At 45.2% G+C, this 20,952-nt stretch overlaps 1 protein-coding gene across 1 annotated transcript; it reads left to right on the top strand.

The window, feature by feature from the left end:
• Positions 1-342: 342 nt before the first annotated feature.
• On the top strand, positions 343-2,362 carry LOC147984225 (uncharacterized). The gene is made up of 4 exons (XM_087539713.1): positions 343-475; positions 552-1,002; positions 1,350-1,626; positions 1,719-2,362. The coding sequence occupies exons 1-4, from the start codon at positions 438-440 to the stop codon at positions 2,360-2,362; spliced, it is 1,410 nt and encodes a 469-aa protein (XP_087395839.1). The 5' UTR covers positions 343-437.
• The last annotated feature ends 18,590 nt before the right edge of the window (positions 2,363-20,952 follow it).

The raw sequence follows: 20,952 nt of genomic DNA, 5'->3' as shown, positions 1-20,952 counted from the left end.
ACTGATGATGATGAAGAAGAGGTAACTCCTAATTCCCCTGACTCTTTTATCATCATGTTATTGACATTAATTCCTTTCAGGAGGATACAGGCAACAGCCAAGCCGTTTAAGAAGAGGTAACTATAATCTCCTCCGACTCAGAGCCTTTGCCGAGGTTGAAAATCCGAAGAGTGACCCGGAAAGTAAGATTTTCACATCCTTTAGCTTACCAAGACCCTCAATTTATTTTGAAGCGACAGATTTATGAGAGCCGGAGGCAGACCCGGACCAGCAAAGACGCGGAACTCTCCTCCGGCTTACCTGATGTGACCAGGAAGCGCCAGGCTGAGGTTATCTCTTATTTACGCCTTCTTTTTCCTTTGGCGGGTTTCATTCGTCAGCCTCTCAATTCCTCTGACTCCAACTATCAGGATACTTCACCTTCCTCCGGTGAGTCTATGCAGTCCAACATGCCGGCCTTCAAAACTGCTCCCGGGTAATATAAACTTGTTGTACCTTATGCCTTATTTTACTCATATTTTTTGTATTTAACTTGTCTACCTTTTCCACAGTGTGCAAGTAAAGCCCAACAAAAGGGTAAAAAAGAATAAGCCGTCCCAAGATCCGATTGTGACTGAACCGGAGCTGGGCACAGCTGCTCCTGACGCCTCTGCTCACGAGCCGCGGCCTCAACCATCTCATGGTGTTCCTGTATCTTCCTCTGACCCGCCTGTTGAGCAAACCCTCAACGATTCTGATAACCCGGAGGCTCCTAGCCCCGCCAAGGCAGATGATCCAGAAGTTGAGATTCTCAAGACTCAGTTTGTTGAGCCGGCACAGCCAACTGTACTTGCCAAGTGTTCTGCTAAAGAGGAATTGTTAGAACGCCGAAAGGCCAAGCTGGACGTCACTGACTACACTCATTTGAGTAATGGAGAGATCATCTCCAGCTATATCAATCAAGTACATAGCAGCCGTGACCTGGAAATTGACATGGTGAAGCAGATACAGCAAAAATCTGAGGTATGACTTATGCTAGCTTTCTTTAACCATACTTACTGTACCAGCCCCCAAGTCTATTGCTTATAAGTAAATATGCTGTAGACTTTAGAAAACTGCCTAGCACTGCTTATCCGGCTTAGGAAAAAGATATTTAACCCGGTTGTAGCACTTGCGATACACATTAGCCCCCAAGTGCCAAACATCTTTGCTTGCAAAGTGCTTGGGACTTAATTTCCATGAACCGGAGTAGTAATTGAGAGTTCTTCAGTATACATTAGCCCCCAAGTGTCAAGTACCTTTGCTTGCAAAGTTCTTGGGACTTAATATGATCTTAAAATGATTCTGATTATAACCCGGCATCAATGCAGGCCACCATAAATCATTTTGAGTCAGAGATTACTGAACTGAAGAATCGCCTGGCAGCTCAAGAGCTTGAAATCCAGAAATCCAACTCCAAGTTTGAGTTCAGCGTCTCTGAACAAGAGAATTTGAAGAAGAACTTTGAGTCGGAGAAGAAAACCTGGGCTGATGAAAAGGCCGCACCGGTGACCCGAGCCGAGACAGCAGAGGCATCGCTTGCGGAAGCAATGGCCGAACTGTCCGGCTTAAAGCGCCAGATATCTCGAATGGTCTCATCAATCTTTGGTGAGTGACTTACTCAAACCTTAAACACTGCAAAACTCCTTTAATGACCATTCAATTGTTTCCTCCGGCTCACCTTATGCTTAATAACGCAGGCCCCAGGAGCACAAATCTCAAGCAGAACATGGTGACCAAGCTGAAGGCGGTTTATACTCTGGTGGAACAGCTCTACACCGGGTCACAACGTGCTCTGGCCGTTGTGGCTTTATCAAATGATGTTCCCTATCTCCTGCAAGATGTGCTGAAGCGGCTTGCTGTGCTACCTCAGCGAATCCAAGAGTTAAGACGAGCATCTGCAAGAGCCGAAGCTATTGCCGCATTGAGTCGAGCCAAGGCGTGGCTTCCAGAGCTAGACCCTGCTGATATTGCTCTTGGGTATCCAAGTTTGAAGGAAGATGGCACCGTGTTTAATGATAAGGACTTCACCGCCTGTGTGAAGGATATACGCCCGGTGGCTACTCTTATTGGGAATGACACTGACCTCACCAAGTGTCAGCCGGGTTATGACAAGGAGAATCGGAGAATCCCCATGCCGCATTATGACGATGTCAGCTTGATCCCTCCAACCCGTAAGCACACCTTTGCCCCTGAAGTCGACCCAACCGGTTTAATAGATGATGAAGCTGAGTTTGAGGCCTTGAGTGGCATTGACTGGGCCTCATCATCCTTCCAGGACAAAACAGCCGGCGGAGAGGCGGAGAAGGATAACCCGGAGGCTTCAAGTCAACCCCAAGAGTAGATTGCCAGGCGCCACCTGCTTATGTCGTTGTAGAAAAACAATGCCGCATCATTCAGACTCGGGGAGTCTTGTAACAGAGTAGAAAATACTTTTAGTTTTGCTATGCCTTTGCGCATGCTTATGGCCCTTAATACTTGCATAAGCCGCCGTCACTATGCACTTTGTAGTTTATATGAATCTGTTATGTCCTTTGCAGAAATGTCTTGTATTGCCCTGTGATGCTTGCGGCTGCTTTTCCGGCTTATATAAGCCAACCCCCGAGGGTAAGTTTAACTCCTGAAAATTGGCACATAAAATTTCACCTGGTACTTAACAACCTGATGTGACCAATATTAATCCTGGAGGATTGCAATGTATTCCATTGTATTTTCAAGAGGGTCGCAAGATATCCAATGTTGATACTTATAAAATATGATGAACAAAATTCAAGGGTTTCTGATTCGAATACGATCAGTGAACCGTTCCAAAGGGGTTGAGCTAAGATTCGGATATGATCTGTTAGCCCCCAGTGGCTGTGGCGATGCCGATCAAGTGGGTATCGACAGCTATGTTCTCTTTGGTTTGAATATGACCTATGTTTGAACAGGAAGCCCCCAAGTGACCATAAGAGTTGTTTAATGATGCTGATTCGAATACGATCCACGTCAGACCCAAAGGGGTTAAGCTATGATTCAAATATGATCAAGAAGCCCCCAAGTGGGTTTGGCAGTATGCCGATCAAGTGGGTATCGACAGCTATGTTCTCTTTGGTTCGAATATGACCTATGTTTGAACAGGAAGCCCCCAAGTGATCATAGCTAGATTCAGATATGATCATAAGCGGGACTAAAGGAAAGCCGGATTCAGATATGATCCGCTTCTCCTTGGTTATCTCCACCACCTGACAAAGAAAACACATAAACCTTTTTTGGGAGTGGAAAAAAGGACAGAGGTCCTGCTTTATTGCTTTATGTAATATATATAGTATAAGTATATACACATTAGAGCCGATGGCTCAAGTATAATAAGGCCGAACATGAGCGATATTCCACAGCCGATGGGTCTCCTCCTCCGACTTACGTGAGTCTTTGTGCTCCTGAACATCGATAAGGTAATATGATCCGTTGTTCAGATTCTTGCTGACCACAAAGGGTCCTTCCCAAGGAGGGGATAGCTTGTGCATGTCAGATTGATCCTGGATGAGTCGGAGCACTAAGTCGCCTTCCTGAAAGGTTCTGGACCTAACCCGGTGCCTGTGGTAGTGGCGCAGGTCTTGCTGGTAAATAGCTGAGCGGGCTATTGCCAAGTCTCGCTCTTCATCCAACAGGTCAAGTGCGTCTTGCCGAGCTTTTTCGTTGTCTTCCTCAACATAAGCTGCCACACGGGGTGAATCATGACGGATGTCACTTGGCAGGACCGCCTCTGCTCCATACACCATAAAGAAAGGCGTGTAACTCGTAGATCTATTAGGTGTAGTATTGATGCTCCAAAGTACAGAAGGTAACTCCTCCACCCAACAACCCGGCGTCCGCTGCAAGGGGACCAAGAGCCGGGGCTTGATACCCCTCAAGATTTCTTGATTAGCTCGTTCTGCTTGACCATTGGATTGAGGGTGAGCCACGGCTGAAAAGTCAAGCCGGATATGCTCTCGTTGACAGAACTCTTCCATAGCTCCTTTGGAGAGGTTGGTGCCATTATCAGTTATGATGCTGTGTGGAAAACCAAAGCGAAAAATCACCTTTTTCATAAACTGGACCGCCATGGCTGCATCACACTTACTGACTGGCTCCGCCTCCACCCACTTTGTGAACTTGTCAACCGCCACCAAGAGGTGCGTCTTTTTATCCTTAGACCTTCTGAAAGGCCCAGCCATATCAAGCCCCCAGACTGCAAACGGCCAAGTAATTGGAATCATCCTCAATTCTTGAGCCGGCACATGGGCTCGTCATGCGAATTTCTGACATCCGTCACATTTACTGACCAGCTCTTCTGCATAAGCATGAGCCGTCAGACAATAAAACCCATGACGGAAAGCTTTGGCCACAAGAGATTTTGAGCCGGCGTGATGACCACAATCGCCTTCATGAATCTCACAAAGGATCTCCCGACCCTCTGTAGGTGACACGCAACGTTGAAACGCTCCAGTGACGCTGCAATGATGTAACTCGCCATTGACAATTGTCATGGACTTGGACCGCCGGACGATTTGTCTTGCCAAGGTCTCATCTTCAGGCAACTCTCCCCGGGTCATGTAAGCCAAATAAGGCACTGTCCAATCCGGGATAACGTGGAGAGCCACCACCAGCTGCGCCTCCGGGTCTGGTATTGCCAGATCTTCCTCTGTAGGTAACTTAACAGAAGGATTATGCAAAACATCAAGAAAGGTGTTAGGCGGCACCGGCTTACGCTGAGATCCCAGCCGGCTTAAGGCATCAGCCGCCTCATTCTTCCTTCGATCAATGTGTTCCACCACATAACCCTTGAAATGTCCAGCCATAGCATCGACTTCACGACGGTAAGCCACCGTAAGGGGATCTTTAGAGTCCCACTTGCCTGACACCTATTGAGCCACAAGGTCTGAGTCTCCCAAGCATCTTACCCGGCTCAAGTTCATCTCTTTGGCCATCCGGAGACCATGGAGTAGGGCCTCGTACTCAGATGCATTGTTAGTACAAGGAAACATAAGCCGAAGCACATAACAAAATTTGTCACCTCGAGGGGAAGTTAACACGACTCCAGCCCCCGAGCCTTCTAACTGTCTGGACCCATCAAAGTGAATAGTCCAATAAGTGTTATCAGGCTTCTCCTCAGGTGCCTGTAGCTCTGTCCAGTCGTTGATGAAATCCACAAAAGCTTGAGACTTAATAGCAGTGCGTGGCACGTACTTCAGACCATGAGGCCCGAGCTCGATGGCCCACTTGGCGCCTCGTCATGTGGCCTCTCTATTTTGAATAATGTCTCCCAAGGGGGCAGAACTTACCACAGTGATAGGGTGACCTTGGAAGTATTGCTTCAGCTTCCGGCTTGCCATGAACACCCCGTAAACAAGTTTCTGCCAATGAGGATATCTCTGTTTTGACTCGATGAGTACCTCACTGACATAATAAATCGGCCATTGAACTGGATGTTCCTTACCAGCCTCCTTGCACTCTACCACAATTGCCACACTGACGGCTCGTGAATTAGCAGCCACATATAACAGCAAAGGCTCTTTGTCAATGGGAGCTGCAAGAACTGGCGGCTCAGATAACTGCCTCTTCAAATCCTCAAAAGCAGCATCAGCAGCATTACTCCAGACAAAGGTGTCTGCCTTCTTCATTAGTTGGTACAGCGGTAGGGCCTTCTCACCTAACCGGCTTATGAACCGGCTTAAAGCGGCAACACGACCCGCCAGTCGCTGAACATCATTGATGCATGCCGGTTTAGCCAAAGAAGTGATTGCCTTAATCTTCTCCAGATTAGCCTCGATGCCCCTATTTGAGACCAAGAATCCCAAAAGCTTGCCTGCAGGCACACCAAATACACACTTCTCCGGGTTAAGTATCATTTTGTAAACCCGGAGATTGTCGAAGGTTTCTCTGAGATCAGATATCAAGGTTTCCGCCTCTCTGGATTTCACCACTATGTCATCCACATACGCATGAACATTGCGCCCAATCTGATTGTGGAGACAATTCTGTACACACTGTTGATAAGTCGCCTGGGCACTCTTGAGCCCAAAAGGCATAGACACATAGCAAAAGGCTCCAAACGGAGTGATGAAAGCCATCTTCTCCTGGTCCTTAACTGCCATCTTGATCTGATGATAACCATAGTAAGCATCCAAAAAGCTCAAACGCGCACAACCCGCCGTAGCATCAATGATTTGATCAATATGGGGGAGAGCGAAAGGATCAGCCGAAGAAGCCTTATTTAAGTCCGTGTAATCCACACACATCCGCCAGGTGCCATTTTTCTTGAGCACGAGCATCGGGTTAGCCAACCACTCCGGGTGAAAAACTTCGACAATGAACCCAGCCGCCAAGAGCCGGGCGACCTCTTCTCCTATAGCTTTTCGTCGCTCTTCATTGAATCGCCGCAGAAACTGCCTGACCGGCTTATACTTCGGATCAATATTAAGAGTGTGCTCAGCGAGTCCTCTCGGTACACCCGGCATGTCAGAAGGCTTCCATGCAAAGATGTCCCGGTTCTCACGGATGAACTCGATGAGCGCGCTTTCCTATTTAGGATCCAAGTTGGCACTGATGCTGAATTGCTTAGATGAATTGCCCAGAGTAAAATCAACAAGCTTAGTCTCTGAGGCTGATTTAAACTTCATGGCCGGGTCATGCTCCGTAGTTGGCTTCTTGAGGGAGGTCATATCCGCCGGGTCAACATTATCTTGATAAAATTTGAGCTCCTCTGCTGCACAGACAGACTCGGCATAAGCCGCATCGCCTTCTTCGCATTCCAGGGCCACCTTTCGGCTTCCATGCACAGTGATGGTACCCTTGTAACCCGGCATCTTGAGCTATAAATAAACATAACACGGCAGTGCCATGAAGTTGGCATAAGCCGGCCGCCCGAACAAAGCGTGATATGGACTCTTGATTTTTACCACTTCAAAAGTTAACTTTTCCACCCTAGAATCATGCTCGTCTCCAAAGGCCACCTCTAGCTCAATCTTACCCACAGGATACGCCGACTTACCAGGCACCACTCCATGGAAGATGGTGTTCGAAGTCTTTAAATTCTTGTCAGTTAAGCCCATGCGCCGAAAGGTCTCGTAATAGAGGATGTTGATGCTGCTACCTCCATCCATGAGCACCTTAGTAAATTTATAACCACCAACCTGCGGTGCCACTATCAGGGTCAGTTGACCTGGATTATCAACCCGGGGAGGGTGATCCTCCCTGCTCCAGACGATAGGCTGTTCCGACCACCTCAAGAAACGAGGGACTGCCGGCTCAACAGAATTCATCGCCCTCCTATGAACTTTCTGATCACATTTACACAAACTTGTGGTGAACACATGATACTGCCCATTGTTTAGCTGTTTTGGATGGCTCTGATAACCCGACTGATGCTGCTGCTGACCTCCTTGACCAGACTGTTGTTGATTATAACCACCCTGGCTTCCCTAGAAACCGGATCCTGAACCGCCGCCCGGGCCATGAAAGCCGCCAGCTCCTGAGCCGCCGCTTGGGCCTTGATTGCCATCAAACGTATTAGAATTCTTGAAAGCCTTCATGATTGCGCAATCCTTCCATAAATGAGTCGCTGGTCGTTCCCGGGTGCCGTGTTTCGGGCAGGGCTCATTGAGTAGTTGCTCAAGAGACGGACCTGACCCGCCAAACCGAGGGGGTGGCTTTCCTTTGCGCTTCTGATTGTTACCCTGTGCATTGGCCACAAATTTCGGGTTACTGTCCGCCTTACGCTTATTGCCTCCTTGACTCGCCGGGTTATACTGCTGACCCTTTCCATTACCGTTCTTCTTTCCCTTCCCTGTCTTTTCCTCATCAGACGCGGGATCTTTGGTACTATCAGAATCGGCATACTTGACTAGAGCCGCCATTAGCGTCCCCATATCGTTGCAATCACGCTTAAGGCACCCCAGTTTCTGTCTCAGAGGCTCAAAGCGGCAATTCTTCTCCAGCATGAGAACTGCTGAGCCGGCATCCATCTTGTCAGACGAATGTATTATATCTTTGACCCGGCTCACCCAATGAGTCGTAGATTCACCTTCCTCCTGCTTACAATTTGTCAGGTCCACAATTGACATAGAATGCTTGCAAGTGTCCTTGAAGTTCTGGATGAAACGGGCCTTTAGCTCCGCCCATGAACTAATGGAATTGGGTGGCAAACCCTTTAACCAAGAACGAGCCATTCCGTCCAACATCATGGTGAAGTATTTAGCCATCGCTTCATCACTAACCTCTAGCAGCTCCATGGCCATCTCGTAACTTTCAATCCACGCCCTAGGCTGTAAATCGGCCATATAATTCGGCACCTTTCAAGGTCCCTTGAAATCCTTGGGCAGACGTACATTACGTAGAGCCGGTACCAGACAAGGAACTCCTCCGGTTCTAGTAGCAACACCCGCCTCAACGGAAGTCGTCGGGTAAGCCGGTGAGTCCTGTTGGGCTGCTAGCTGAGCCGCTAGCTGAGCCGCCCGCTCGTCCTCCTGACGTATCCGATCCTGAACCGGGTTATACCCGCCGGGCTGGTTCCGACGCTGAGCGCTACTTGACAAGGCATCTGACTCCATGTGTCTACTGTAACTCGGTCTCCAGTTTTGATGAGGCGGAGCTAACCAGGGCGAGGAGTTGAGTGAATCCTGTCCCGGCTGTAGGAGTAGGTCTCTTGCTGAGCCAGAGCTGTTTGGATAAGTTCCCTGATCCTCCGGGTTTCCACCGCTGCCGGATCATCACCATCTACTGGGAGAGCCGCCAAACGTGCTGATGCTGCGATTAAGTTCTCCATGGGGTTGGAGAAGTGACCCTGTGGTATTGGTACGTAATGGGGCGGTGCCATATTGCCGTGAAGAGGCGCCGTCACCGGAGGCTGGACTGGGCCTCCCGCTCCGGATGTCATAAACTGATTTGCACCTGGCGGGTTACTTGGGCCGACCCCAGGTGTAGCAAAGAGATTCCGAGGATCATAAATCTGAGGTAAACGGGACTGAGTTTTCTGATGTCTCCTCCTCATTACCTCATTAGATGCGTTCAAGCTCAACGTGAGCTGAAAGGCCTCTGCCTGAAGTTGTTGCGCCCGTACGTCCAAACTCGCCCGCTCTGTGGCTAATCTAGTATCTTCAACTGCTAAGGTTTCCTTGGCCCGGGCGATCTCATCGCGAACCTGTGCCACCTCTGCCTCATGCTCAGATTGGTTCGCAGGGACAACTATAGCAGTTAACAAGGCCGTAAGTTTATCCATGAGATCCATCAGCACCTGAGCCGGTGAGCGCACAGGGCCTCCTGCCCCGGCTGCTCCTAACCCGGACATTATCGCTGCTGAGGCCGTAGAATTTTGGCCGGGCTGAGTACCAGCCATGAAGACTCCTGCCTAGTTTGGCGACTCTGAGGGGTCCGGAATAGTGCTGCCATCGGAACAGCCCCCAAGCACACCATCTTGAACTTGATACAGCAAATCTGTTGAGCCGGCGGATGAATCACCGTCAGAGAGGACGGCCGGCTCACCATCACCTTCAGATCCTTCAGAAAGTTCACCTCCGTGGATGCAACCCACAAAGGCACGCTTCACGACGGGTTGAGCTCGGGCGGGTTTCGCACACTGAGCCGTCTCGACGAGGTCGGTGCAGCTGTCCGGCTCAGGGCCTGGCTCACCAATCCGGCCGATGAAGACGTGAATTCCGCCAAAGGGGACCCAATACCCGTACTCAATTGAGCCGGCGTCGGGGCCCCAACCTTCGTCGTCGATGTAGATCTTGTCGCGACGACTCTTGGTCATCCGGCCAACTGCGTATCCCTTGAGCCCTTCGAAGCCGCCCTTCAAGAACTCAAATCCACCGTGCGCTGGCCCCACGGTGGGCGCCAACTGTCATGGAATTGTCACGGCAGATGTCCTCTTGCAAGGACGTAGTCGTGGAGCCATCGCAACTAGGAAGCTTAAAGGGGTTAATCGGGACAAAGGACACGAGAGGTTTATACTAGTTCAGCCCCTTACGGTGAAGGAAGGCCTACGTCTAGTTAGGTTGGTATTGCTTGAGGTTTCGATGACCAGGGAGCGAGATACGCTATGCCCGGTTCTCGATCGGTTGTTTCTTCCCCTAAGCCGCTGGCGGGTCGTCCCCTTATATACACAGGTTGATGCCCTTCGGCCTACAGAGTCCCGGCCGGCTCATAAACAGTGTCCGGCTCGGCGACTAGTTACTTCTACCTTACAGTACAAGTCATGCCATCATGGCGGTTTATCTTTACGAGCTTCAAGTCGCCTGTGGGCCTTTAGACCCTTTAGTGAACTGCCATCTTCATGCCTTGGTCTTGGGCTTCTGATGAGCTTCTCTTTGCGTAACCCGGCCCCTCCTGGGCGGCTTACACAAATAGTTATATCCCCAACAAGACTATTGAATTCAAATGGAATTTATTGGATAGAATTAAACGCAACTCTAAATATTGGGACCTCGACGAAGGTAAGGAGTCAGGTATGACACCTAAGTTTGATTGTGTTAAATCTTTTATGGACACCGATACTTTCCGTAAGTTTAGCACTAAATATGGACTTGACTCTGAGATAGTAGCTTCTTTTTGTGAATCTTTTGCTACTTATGTTGATCTCCCTAAGGAGAAGTGGTTTAAATATCATCCTCTCATAGAAGTAAAAGTAGCTGCACCTATTAAAGTTGAAGAAAAGACTGTCACTTATAATGATCCTATTGTTCCTACTTCTTATATTGAGAAACCACCTTTCCCTGTTAGAATAAAGGATCATGCTAAAGCTTCAACTGTTGTTCGTAAAAGTAATATTAGAACTTATACACCTCCTGAGCAATTTAAAGTAGAACCTAACACTGCTATTGTTAAAGATCTCTTGTCTGATAATATTGATGGGCATGTTATTCAGTTCGAAGGTGAAACTGCTAGAATTGCTAAACCTTGTGATAAGGATAAACATAGACCTGTGGTAGGCGTGCCTGTTATTTCTGTTAAAATAGGAGATCATTGTTATCATGGCTTATGTGATATGGGTGCTAGTGCTAGTGTTATACCTCATGACTTATACAAATAAATTAAGAATGAAATTGCACCTGTTGAGTTCGAAGATATTGATGTTACTATTAGACTTGCTAATAGAGATACTATTGCACCAATTGGAATTGTTAGAGATGTTGAAGTCTTGTGTGGGAAAACTAAATATCCTGCTGATTTTCTTGTTCTTACTTCTCCGCAAGATAGCTTTTGTCCAATTATATTTGGTAGACCCTTCTTAAATACTGTCAATGCTACCATAGACTGCACTAAGAATATTGTTACTGTTGGCTTGGATGATATGGTTCATGAGTTTAATTTCTCTAAATTTAGTAAACAACATCGTGAGGAAGAATTACCTAGTAAGGATGAAATTATTGGTCTTGCTTCTATTGCCGTACCTCCTAGTGATCCTTTAGAACACTATTTGCTAGACCATGAAAATGATATGTTCATGAATGAAAGAAGGGAAACATATGAAGTATTCTTTAAACAGGAACCTATTCTGCATCACAATTTGCCTGTTGAAATTTTAGGAGATCCCCCTCCACCCAAGGGTGATCCCGTGTTTGAGCTTAAATCTTTGCCTGATAATCTTAAATATGCTTACCTTGATGAAAAGAAGATATATCCTGTTATTATTAGTGCTAACCTTTCAGAGCATGAAGAAGAAAGATTATTGAAAACTCTAAAGAAGCATCGTGCTGCTATTGGATATACTCTTGATGATCTTAAGGGCATTAGTCCCACTCTATGTCAGCATAAAATAAATTTGGAAGCAGATGCCAAACCAGTTCATGATCCTCAACGCCGTCTGAATCCTAAAATGAAAGAAGTGGTAAGAAAAGAAATACTAAAGCTTCTGGAGGCAGGTATAATCTATCCCGTTGCTGCTAGTGAGTGGGTAAGTCCTGTCCATTGTGTCCCTAAGAAGGGAGGTATTACTGTTGTTCCTAATGATAAAGATGAATTGATTCCACAAAGAATTATCACATGTTATAGGATGGTAATTGATTTCCGCAAATTAAATAAAGCTACTAAGAAAGATCATTACCCTTTACCTTTTATTGATCAAATGCTAGAAAGATTATGCAAACATACACACTATTGCTTTCTAGATGGTTATTCTAGTTTCTCTCAAATACCTGTGTCGGCTAGAGATCAATCAAAGACTACTTTTACATGCCCTTTTGGTACTTTTGCTTATAGACGTATGCCTTTTGGTTTATGTAATGCACCTGCTACCTTTCAAAGATGCATGATGGCTATATTCTCTGACTTTTGTGAAAAGATTTGTGAGGTTTTCATGGACGACTTTTCCGTCTATGGTTCCTCTTTTGATGATTGCTTGAGAAATCTTGATCGAGTTTTGCAGAGATGTGAAGAAACTAATCTTGTCTTGAATTGAGAAAAGTGCCACTTTATGGTTAATGAAGGTATTGTCTTGGGGCACAAAGTTTCTGAAAGAGGTATTAAAGTTGATAAAGCCAAGGTTGATGCTATTGAAAAGATGCCATGTCCCAAGGACATCAAAGGTATAAGAAGTTTCCTTGGTCACGCTGGATTTTATAGGAGTTTCATTAAGGACTTCTCAAAAATTTCTCGGCTTCTGACTAATTTATTGCAAAAAGATATATCATTTGTCTTTGATGATGATTGTGTAGAAGCATTTGAAATACTTAAGAAAGCATTAGTCTCTGCACCTGTTGTTCAGCCACCTGATTGGAACCTACCCTTTGAAATTATGTGTGATGCTAGTGATTATGTTGTAGGTGCTGTTCTAGGGCAAAGAGTTGATAAGAAATTAAATGTTATTCATTATGCTAGTAAGACTCTAGACAACGCTCAAAGAAATTATGCTACTACTGAAAAAGAACTCTTAGCAGTTGTATTTGCTTGTGATAAGTTCAGATCTTATATTGTTGATTCTAAAGTAACTATTCAAACTGATCATGCTGCTATTAAATATCTTATGGAAAAGAAAGATGCTATACCTAGACTTATTAGATGGGTTCTCTTGCTACAAGAATTTGATTTGCATATTGTTGATAGAAAGGGAGCTGAGAACCCCGTTGCAGACAACCTGTCTAGGTTAGAAAATATTCTTGATGACCCACTACCTATTAATGATAGCTTTCCTGATGAAAAATTAAATGTTATAATTACTTCTCGTAGTACTCCATGGTATGCTGATTATGCTAATTATATTGTTGCTAAATTTATACCACCTAGCTTCACATACCAACAAAAGAAAAAGTTCTTCTATGATTTAAGACATTACTTTTGGGATGACCCACATTTTTATAAAGGAGTAGATGGTGTTATTAGACGTTGTGTACCTGAGCATGAACAGGAACAGATCCTACACAAGTGTCACTCCGAGTCTTATGGAGGACACCATGCTGGAGATAGAACTGCACATAAGGTATTGCAATCTGGTTTCTATTGGCCTACTCTCTTCAAGGATGCCCGTAAGTTTGTCTTGTCTTGTGATGAATGTCAAAGAATTGGTAATATTAGTAGACGTCAAGAAATGCCTATGAATTATTCACTTGTTATTGAACCTTTTGATGTTTGGGGCTTTGATTATATGGGACCTTTTCCTGCCTCTAATGGATACACACATATTCTAGTTGCTGTTGATTACGTTACTAAGTGGGTAGAAGCTATTCCAACTAGTAGTGATGATCATAACACTTCTATTAAAATGCTTAAAGAAGTTATTTTCCCGAGGTTTGGAGTCCCTAGATATTTAATGATTGATGGTGGTTCACACTTTATTCATGGTGCTTTCTGTAAAATGCTTGCTAAATATGATGTTAATCATAGAATTGCATCTCCTTATCACCCACAGTCTAGTGGTCAAGTAGAGTTGAGCAATAGAGAGCTCAAATTAATTTTGCAAAAGAATGTTAATAGGTCTAGAAAGAATTGGTCTAAGAAACTTGATGATGCATTATGGGCTTATAGAACTGCATACAAAAATCCTATGGGTATGTCTCCGTATAAAATGGTTTATGGAAAAACATGTCACTTACCTCTCGAACTAGAACATAAGGCATATTGGGCTATTAAAGAGCTTAACTACGATTTTAAACTTGCCGGTGAGAAGAGGTTATTTGATATTAGCTCACTTGATGAATGGAGAACCCAAGCTTATGAGAATGCCAAGTTGTTTAAAGAAAAAGTTAAAAGATGGCATGACAAAAGGATACAAAAGCGTGAGTTTAATGTAGGTGATTATGTATTGCTATACAACTCTCATTTAAGATTTTTTGCAGGAAAACTTCTCTCTAAATGGGAAGGCCCCTATGTTATTGAAGAGGTCTATCGTTCCGGTGCCATAAAAATCAACAACTTCGAGGGCACAAATCCGAAGGTGGTAAACGGTCAAAGAATCAAACATTATATCTCAGGTAATCCCATAAATGTTGAAACCAATATTATTGAAATCGTAACCCCGGAGGAATACATAAGGGACACTTTTCGGAACGTTTCAGACTCCGAAAAGGAATAGGTATGTGGTACGGTAAGTAAACCGACTCCAAAACAATTTTTAAGGCAATATTTCTCCGTTTTGGAATATTTAGAAAAATAGAAAAAATAGTAGCAGTCCGGGAAGGACACGAGGGCCCCATGAGGGTGGTGGGCGCGCCCTACCCCCCTGGGCGCGCCCCCTACCCCGTGAGCACCTCGTGTGCCTTCCGGACTCCGTTTTCTTGCACGTTACACATTTTGGTCGGTAAAAATTCATTATATATTCTCCCGAAGGTTTTGACTCCCGTATCACGCAAACCTCCTTTGTTTTCGTTTCGAGCTATTTTCTATCAGGGTTTTCCAGGCTAGGCATCATGTCGTCTCCCTCCTCCAACAATGGTGACAATGATGCTTGGCTAATGAAGATGGATCTGAAGAGGGAAGAACCCACGAAGGTCAACAAGGATGAAAGGATCAAGAAGGCCACGGAGGATCAAGCTCCAGCAGTAGAAGACACCCTTCAAATTGATCATAACCTTCTTACCCCAACTGAGATTGAAGCTTTCAAGATGATTGAGTTAGCTCGTGTTCAAAACAAGTATCTCACACAAGAAAATATTTTGTTGAAGGAGCATATTTTGCACTCAAGGGCATTATTCGCAAGCTGGAGGACCTCTTACGCTTGATGTGCGATTATCCGTCACCTCCACCTTCTTCACCAACCAAGGAGATATAATCACATAGGTATGGGCACCCCCCTTGGCAACTGCCAAGCTTGGGGGAGGTGTCCTGGTATCGTATCACAATCACAACTCCTATCTTTACCGTTTTTTTAGTTCGATCCTATTAGTAGTAACTTGATCTAGTATAATAAAGTTTATGGCATGATCTAATTTTGAGTTTTGCTTTATGATCTCTCTCTGTAATCGAGTCCGTGAGCTATATATAATAAAGATTAGTGTTGAGTCAAGGGCTTGATTATTTTGCCATGATCTTGGGTGAATAAAAGAAAGAGAAAAAAGAATAAAAAGAAACAAAAAGTTCATATTGATCTTATTGAGAGTAATGACTTCACATAGAAAGAGTATGATGATTAAAAGTTGTTGGGAGTTGGCAGACATAGCTTTGGTCATTGTTGCAATTAATAGGAAGTAATAAGGAAATAGAGGTTTTCACATATAGATATATTATCATTGACATCTTTTATGATTGGGAGCACTCATTAAAATATGACATGCTAAAGAGTTGATGTTGGACAAGGAAGACAACGTAATGAGTTATGTATTTCTTATATCTGAGATAAAGTATGTTGTCATGGATCCTCTAACTTGTTGAGCTTGCCTTTCCCCCTCATGCTAGCCAAATTCTCAGCACCAAGTAGAAATACTACTTTTGCTTCCAAATACCCTTAAACCAGTTTTGCCATGAGAGTCCACCATATCTACCTATGGATTGAGTAAGATCCTTCAAGTAAGTTGTCATCGGTGCAAAGCAATAAAAATTGCTCTAAATATGTATGATTGATTGGTGTGGGAGAAATAAGCTTTATACGACCTTGTGATGTGGAAGTAATAAAAGCGACGGACTGCATAATAAAGGTTCATATCACAAGGGGCAATATAAAGTGACGTTCTTTCACATTGAGATTTTATATATCCAACCATAAAAGCGCATGGCAACCTCTGCTTCCCTCTGCGAAGGGCCTATCCTTTATTATTATCTTCTACCCTATGCAAGAGTCATGGTGATCTTCACCTTTTCTTTTTCATTTTATCCTTTGGCAAGCTCAGCATGTTGGAAAGAACATGATATATATATCTAATTGGATGTAGGGGAGCATGAACCATTATTGTTGACATTACCCTTGAGGTAAAAGGTTGTGGGGCAAAACTATAAGCCCCTATCTTTCTCGGTGTCCGATTAAAACTCCGTGACCACAAGTATCGCGTGAGTGTTAGCAATTATGGAGGACTAAATGATAGTTGAGTATGTGGACTTGCTTTTTAGCTCTGACATAGACTCTTTCCGATGTTATGATAAATTGCAATTGCTTCAATGACTGAGATTATAGTTTGTTGGAGCCCAATAAGGTTTATGATTTATACTTTTGCATTGTGAATAGATCATCACTTGAACATAAGTAATCATATGACAAAATCTATATATGTTGCTGTTATGAGAATAATCATGATGCCTTCATGTCCATATTTTATTTTTATCGAAACCTCTACCTCTAAACATGAGGACATATTTATTGTTATCGGCTTTTCTCTTGAGGACAAGCGAGGTCTAAGCTTGGGGGAGTTGATACGTCCATTTTGCATCATGCTTTTATATCGATATTTATCACATTATGGACTGTTATTTCACTTTATGTCACAATACTTATGGCTATTCTCTCTTATTTTACAAGGTTTACATAAGAAGGGAGAATGCCAGCAGCTGGAATTCTGGTCTAGAAAAGGAGCAAATATTAGAGACCTATTCTGCGTAACTCCAAAAGTCTTGAAACTCCACGGAACGTCTTAAAAGAAATAAATAAAAATCCACACCAAAGATGAAGGCCAGGGGGCCCACACCCTGCTCACGAGGGTGGGGGCGCCCCCCCCCCAGGGCGCGCCCCCCCTACCTCGTGGGCCCCCTGGTGGCTCTCCGACGCCCATCTTCTCCTATATGAGGTATTTCGATGAGAAAAAAATAGGGAGGAACTTTTCGGGATGAGACTCCGCCGCCATGAGGCGGAACCTTGGCGGATCCAATCTAGAGCTCCGGCAGAGCTATTCTGCCGGGGATACTTCCCTCCTGGAGGGGAAATCATCACCATCGTCATCACCAACGCTCCTCTCATCGGGAGAGGGCAATCTTCATCAACATCTTCACCAGCACCATCTCATCTCCAAACCCTAGTTCATCTCTTGTATCCAATTCTTGTCTCAAAGTCCGGGATTGGTGCTAGTAGGTTGCTAGTAGTGTTGATTACTCCTTGTAGTTGATGCTAGTTGGTTTAATTGGTGGAAGATCATATGTTCAGATCCTATATGCATATTATTACCCCTTTGATTATGAACATGAATATGCTTTGTGAGTAATTACGTTCGTTCCTGGGGACAAGGGAGAAGTCTTGCTATGAGTAGTCATGTGAATTTGGTATTCGTTTGATATTTTGATAAGATGTATGTTGTCTAGCCTCTAGTGGTGTTATGTGAACGTCGACTACATAACACTTCACCATTATTTGGGCCTAGAGGAAGGCATTGGGAAGTAATAAGTAGATGATGGGTTGCTAGAGTGACAGAAGCTTAAACCCTAGTTTATGCGTTGCTTCGTAAGGGGCTGATTTGGATCCATATGTTTCATGCTATGGTTAGGTTTACCTTAATACTTTTGTTGTAGTTGCGGATGCTTGCAATAGAGGTTAATCATAAGTGGGATGCTTGTTCAAGTAAGAATAGCGCCCAAGCACCGGTCCACCCACATATCAAATTATCAAAGTATCGAACGCGAATCATATGAACGTGATGAAAACTAGCTTGACGATAATTCCCATGTGTCCTCGGGAGCGCTTTCCTTTATATAAGAGTTTGTCTAGGCTTTTACTTTACTACAAAAAGGATTGGTCCATCTTTCTGCACCCTATTTACTTCTATTACTTGTTACCCGTTACAAATTACCTTATCACAAAACTACCTCTTACCGATAATTTCAGTGTTTGCAGAGAATACCTTACTGAAAACTGCTTATCATTTCCTTCTGCTCCTCGTTGGGTTCGACACTCTTACTTATCGAAAGGGCTACGATAGATCCCCTATACTTGTGGGTCATCAGCAGCCTATTCGGCCCTCAGCTCTTCGACCGCCTTTAGAGCGGCCGCATCACTATTCCTGGCTTGTTCCTTGGCTCGGGCAAGTTCCGCCTGAAGGGTCTCCACGGCGGCAGCTCCATCTGTAGTCACAACATATTAAAGATACTGGCATCATGCTCCTCTTACTATGTGTTGATCACCAGAGAAATCACATAACATGTGCCTCGTCGAGCCGCTTGTTGACAAGCACGATGTCGGCATCTGCCGCATCAAATTGCCGCTTCAGCTCGGCAAACTCACCAGTCCAGCTAGCCACCTGACCTTCGGCCACCTGCACATGAAGGCGGCCTGATTATTACCTGGGACTATGATCCTCTGTTTGCCGCTGTTCTCGACGGCAACCAGAGTCTTAGGGGCTACTATCTTTTTGCATAGGACACACCTAACGTGTGCGGTACTATCAAAAACATACACTATTTCACGTACCTCAAAGCCTTTCAGCAGACTCATAAAAGCTTCATGCAACCCGCTTTCGGCGGATGAAATCCTCTCAATCACCGTACCCATTAGCGTACGATGCGCTTCTGATATGGCCGCTTTCTCCAGAAGATCCTTCGGTGCGTCCGATCGCACACCGGACGGTTTTGGACTCTTTCTGTTGCTCTCTTTAGGAGCCGAATACCGAGGACTTCGGGTGGCCAAAGGATTACCCTCTGGCCTTGGCGAATCAAGATAAACCCTCCGCGACGACACTTCAGGGTTGCCCGCCTCCTGAGGCGGGGTGGCATGGGGAGGTGTTTCGCTCTCCATCATCTCCGGAAGAAGATCCCCCAAAGACGAACTCTGTCGAGAAGGGCTACGATCCGAACTACAAGATAGATCATGGTGATGCACAGCAACGGGAGGGGAGAGTATCGTCTACGTACACTCATAGACCGTAAGAGGAAGCGTTATGAGAACGCGGTTGATGTAGTCGTACGTCTTCACGATCCGACCGATCCAAGTACCGAACGCACAACACCTCCGAGTTCAGCACACGTTCATCTCGATGACGTCCCACGAACTCTGATCTAGCAGAGCTTCACGGGAGAGTTCCGTCAGCACGACGGCGTGATGACGGTGATGATGTTGCTACCGACGCAGGGCTTCGCCTAAGCACCGCTACGATATGATCGAGGTGGATTATGATGGAGGGGGACACCGCACACGGCTTGGAACAATCAACTTGTGTCTCCTAGGGTGCCCCCTGCCCCCGTATATAAAGGAGCAAGGGGGGAGGCCGGCCGGCCCTTGCAGGGCGCGCTAGGAGGAGGAGTCCTTCTCCTAGTAGGAGTAGGACTTCCCTTTCCTACTCCTACTAGGAGGGGGAAAGGAAGGAGGAGAGGGAGAAGGAAGGAGAGGGGGGAAAGGAGGAAAGGGGGGCCGGCCCCCTAGTCCAATTCGGTTTTAGCTAGGGGGCCGTGCGCCCTGCCTTGTCCTGCCTCCTCTCTTCCACCACTTGGCCCATGAGGCCCAATACTTCTTCCTCCGTATTCCCGTAACTCCCCGGTACTCCAAAAAATACCCGAATCACTCAGAACCTTTCCGATGTCCGAATATAGTCGTCCAATATATCGATCTTTACGTCTCGACCATTTAGAGACTCCTCGTCATGTCCCCGATCTCATCCGGGACTCCGAACTACCTTCGGTACATCAAATCACATAAACTCATAATACCGATCGTCACCGAATGTTAAGCGTGCGGACCCTACGGGTTCGAGAACTATGTAGACATGACCGAGACACGTCTCCGGTCAATAACCAATAGCGGAACCTGGATGTTCATATTGGCGCCTACATATTCTACGACGATCTTTATCGGTGAAACCGCATAACAACATACGTTGTTCCCTTTGTCATCGGTATGTTACTTGCCTGAGATTCGATCGTCGGTATCTCAATACCTAGCTCAATCTCGTTACTGGCAAGTCTCTTTACTCGTTCCGTAATGCATCATCCCACAACTAACTCATTAGTTGCTTTGCTTGCAAGGCTTATAGTGATGTGCATTACCGAGAGGGCAAGAGATACCTCTCCGACAATCGGAGTGACAAATCCTAATCTCGATCTATGCCAACTCAACAAGTACCATCGGAGACACATGTAGAGCACCTTTATAATCACCCAGTTATGTTGTGATGTTCGGTAGCACACAAAGTGTTCCTCCGGTAATCGGGAGTTGCATAATCTCATAGTCATAGGAACATGTATTAGTCATGAAGAAAGCAATAGCAGTAAACTAAAACGATCAAGTGCTAAGCTAACGGAATGGGTCAAGTCAATCACATCATTCTCTAATGATGTGATCCCGTTAATCAAATGATAACTCATGTCTATGGTTAGGAAACATAACCATCATTGATTTAACGAGCTAGTCAAGTAGAGGCAAACTAGTGACACTCTGTTTGTCTATATATTCACACATGTACTAAGTTTCCAGTTAATACAATTCTAGAATGAATAATAAACATTTATCATGATATAAGGAAATATAAATAACAACTTTATTATTGCATCTAGGGCATATTTGCTTCAATTTGGGCCTAAGGGAATGCATTGTGGAGTAGTTATTAGATGATGGGTTGCGAGAGTGACAGAAGCTTA

This window comes from Triticum urartu, chromosome 2A (assembly GCF_056163025.1).
Source record: "Triticum urartu cultivar PI428250 chromosome 2A, HENAU_Tu73, whole genome shotgun sequence".
Classification (NCBI taxonomy): Eukaryota; Viridiplantae; Streptophyta; class Magnoliopsida; order Poales; family Poaceae; genus Triticum; species Triticum urartu.
This window is presented reverse-complemented; position numbering and strand designations above follow the sequence as displayed.

Coding starts and splice junctions, on each gene's coding strand:
- LOC147984225 (XM_087539713.1), top strand. CDS start 438: ATGCAGTCCAACATGCCGGCCTTCAAAACTGCTCCCGG. Junction 476..551: donor GCCTTCAAAACTGCTCCCGG/GTAATATAAACT, acceptor CCTTTTCCACAG/TGTGCAAGTAAAGCCCAACA. Junction 1,003..1,349: donor AGATACAGCAAAAATCTGAG/GTATGACTTATG, acceptor GCATCAATGCAG/GCCACCATAAATCATTTTGA.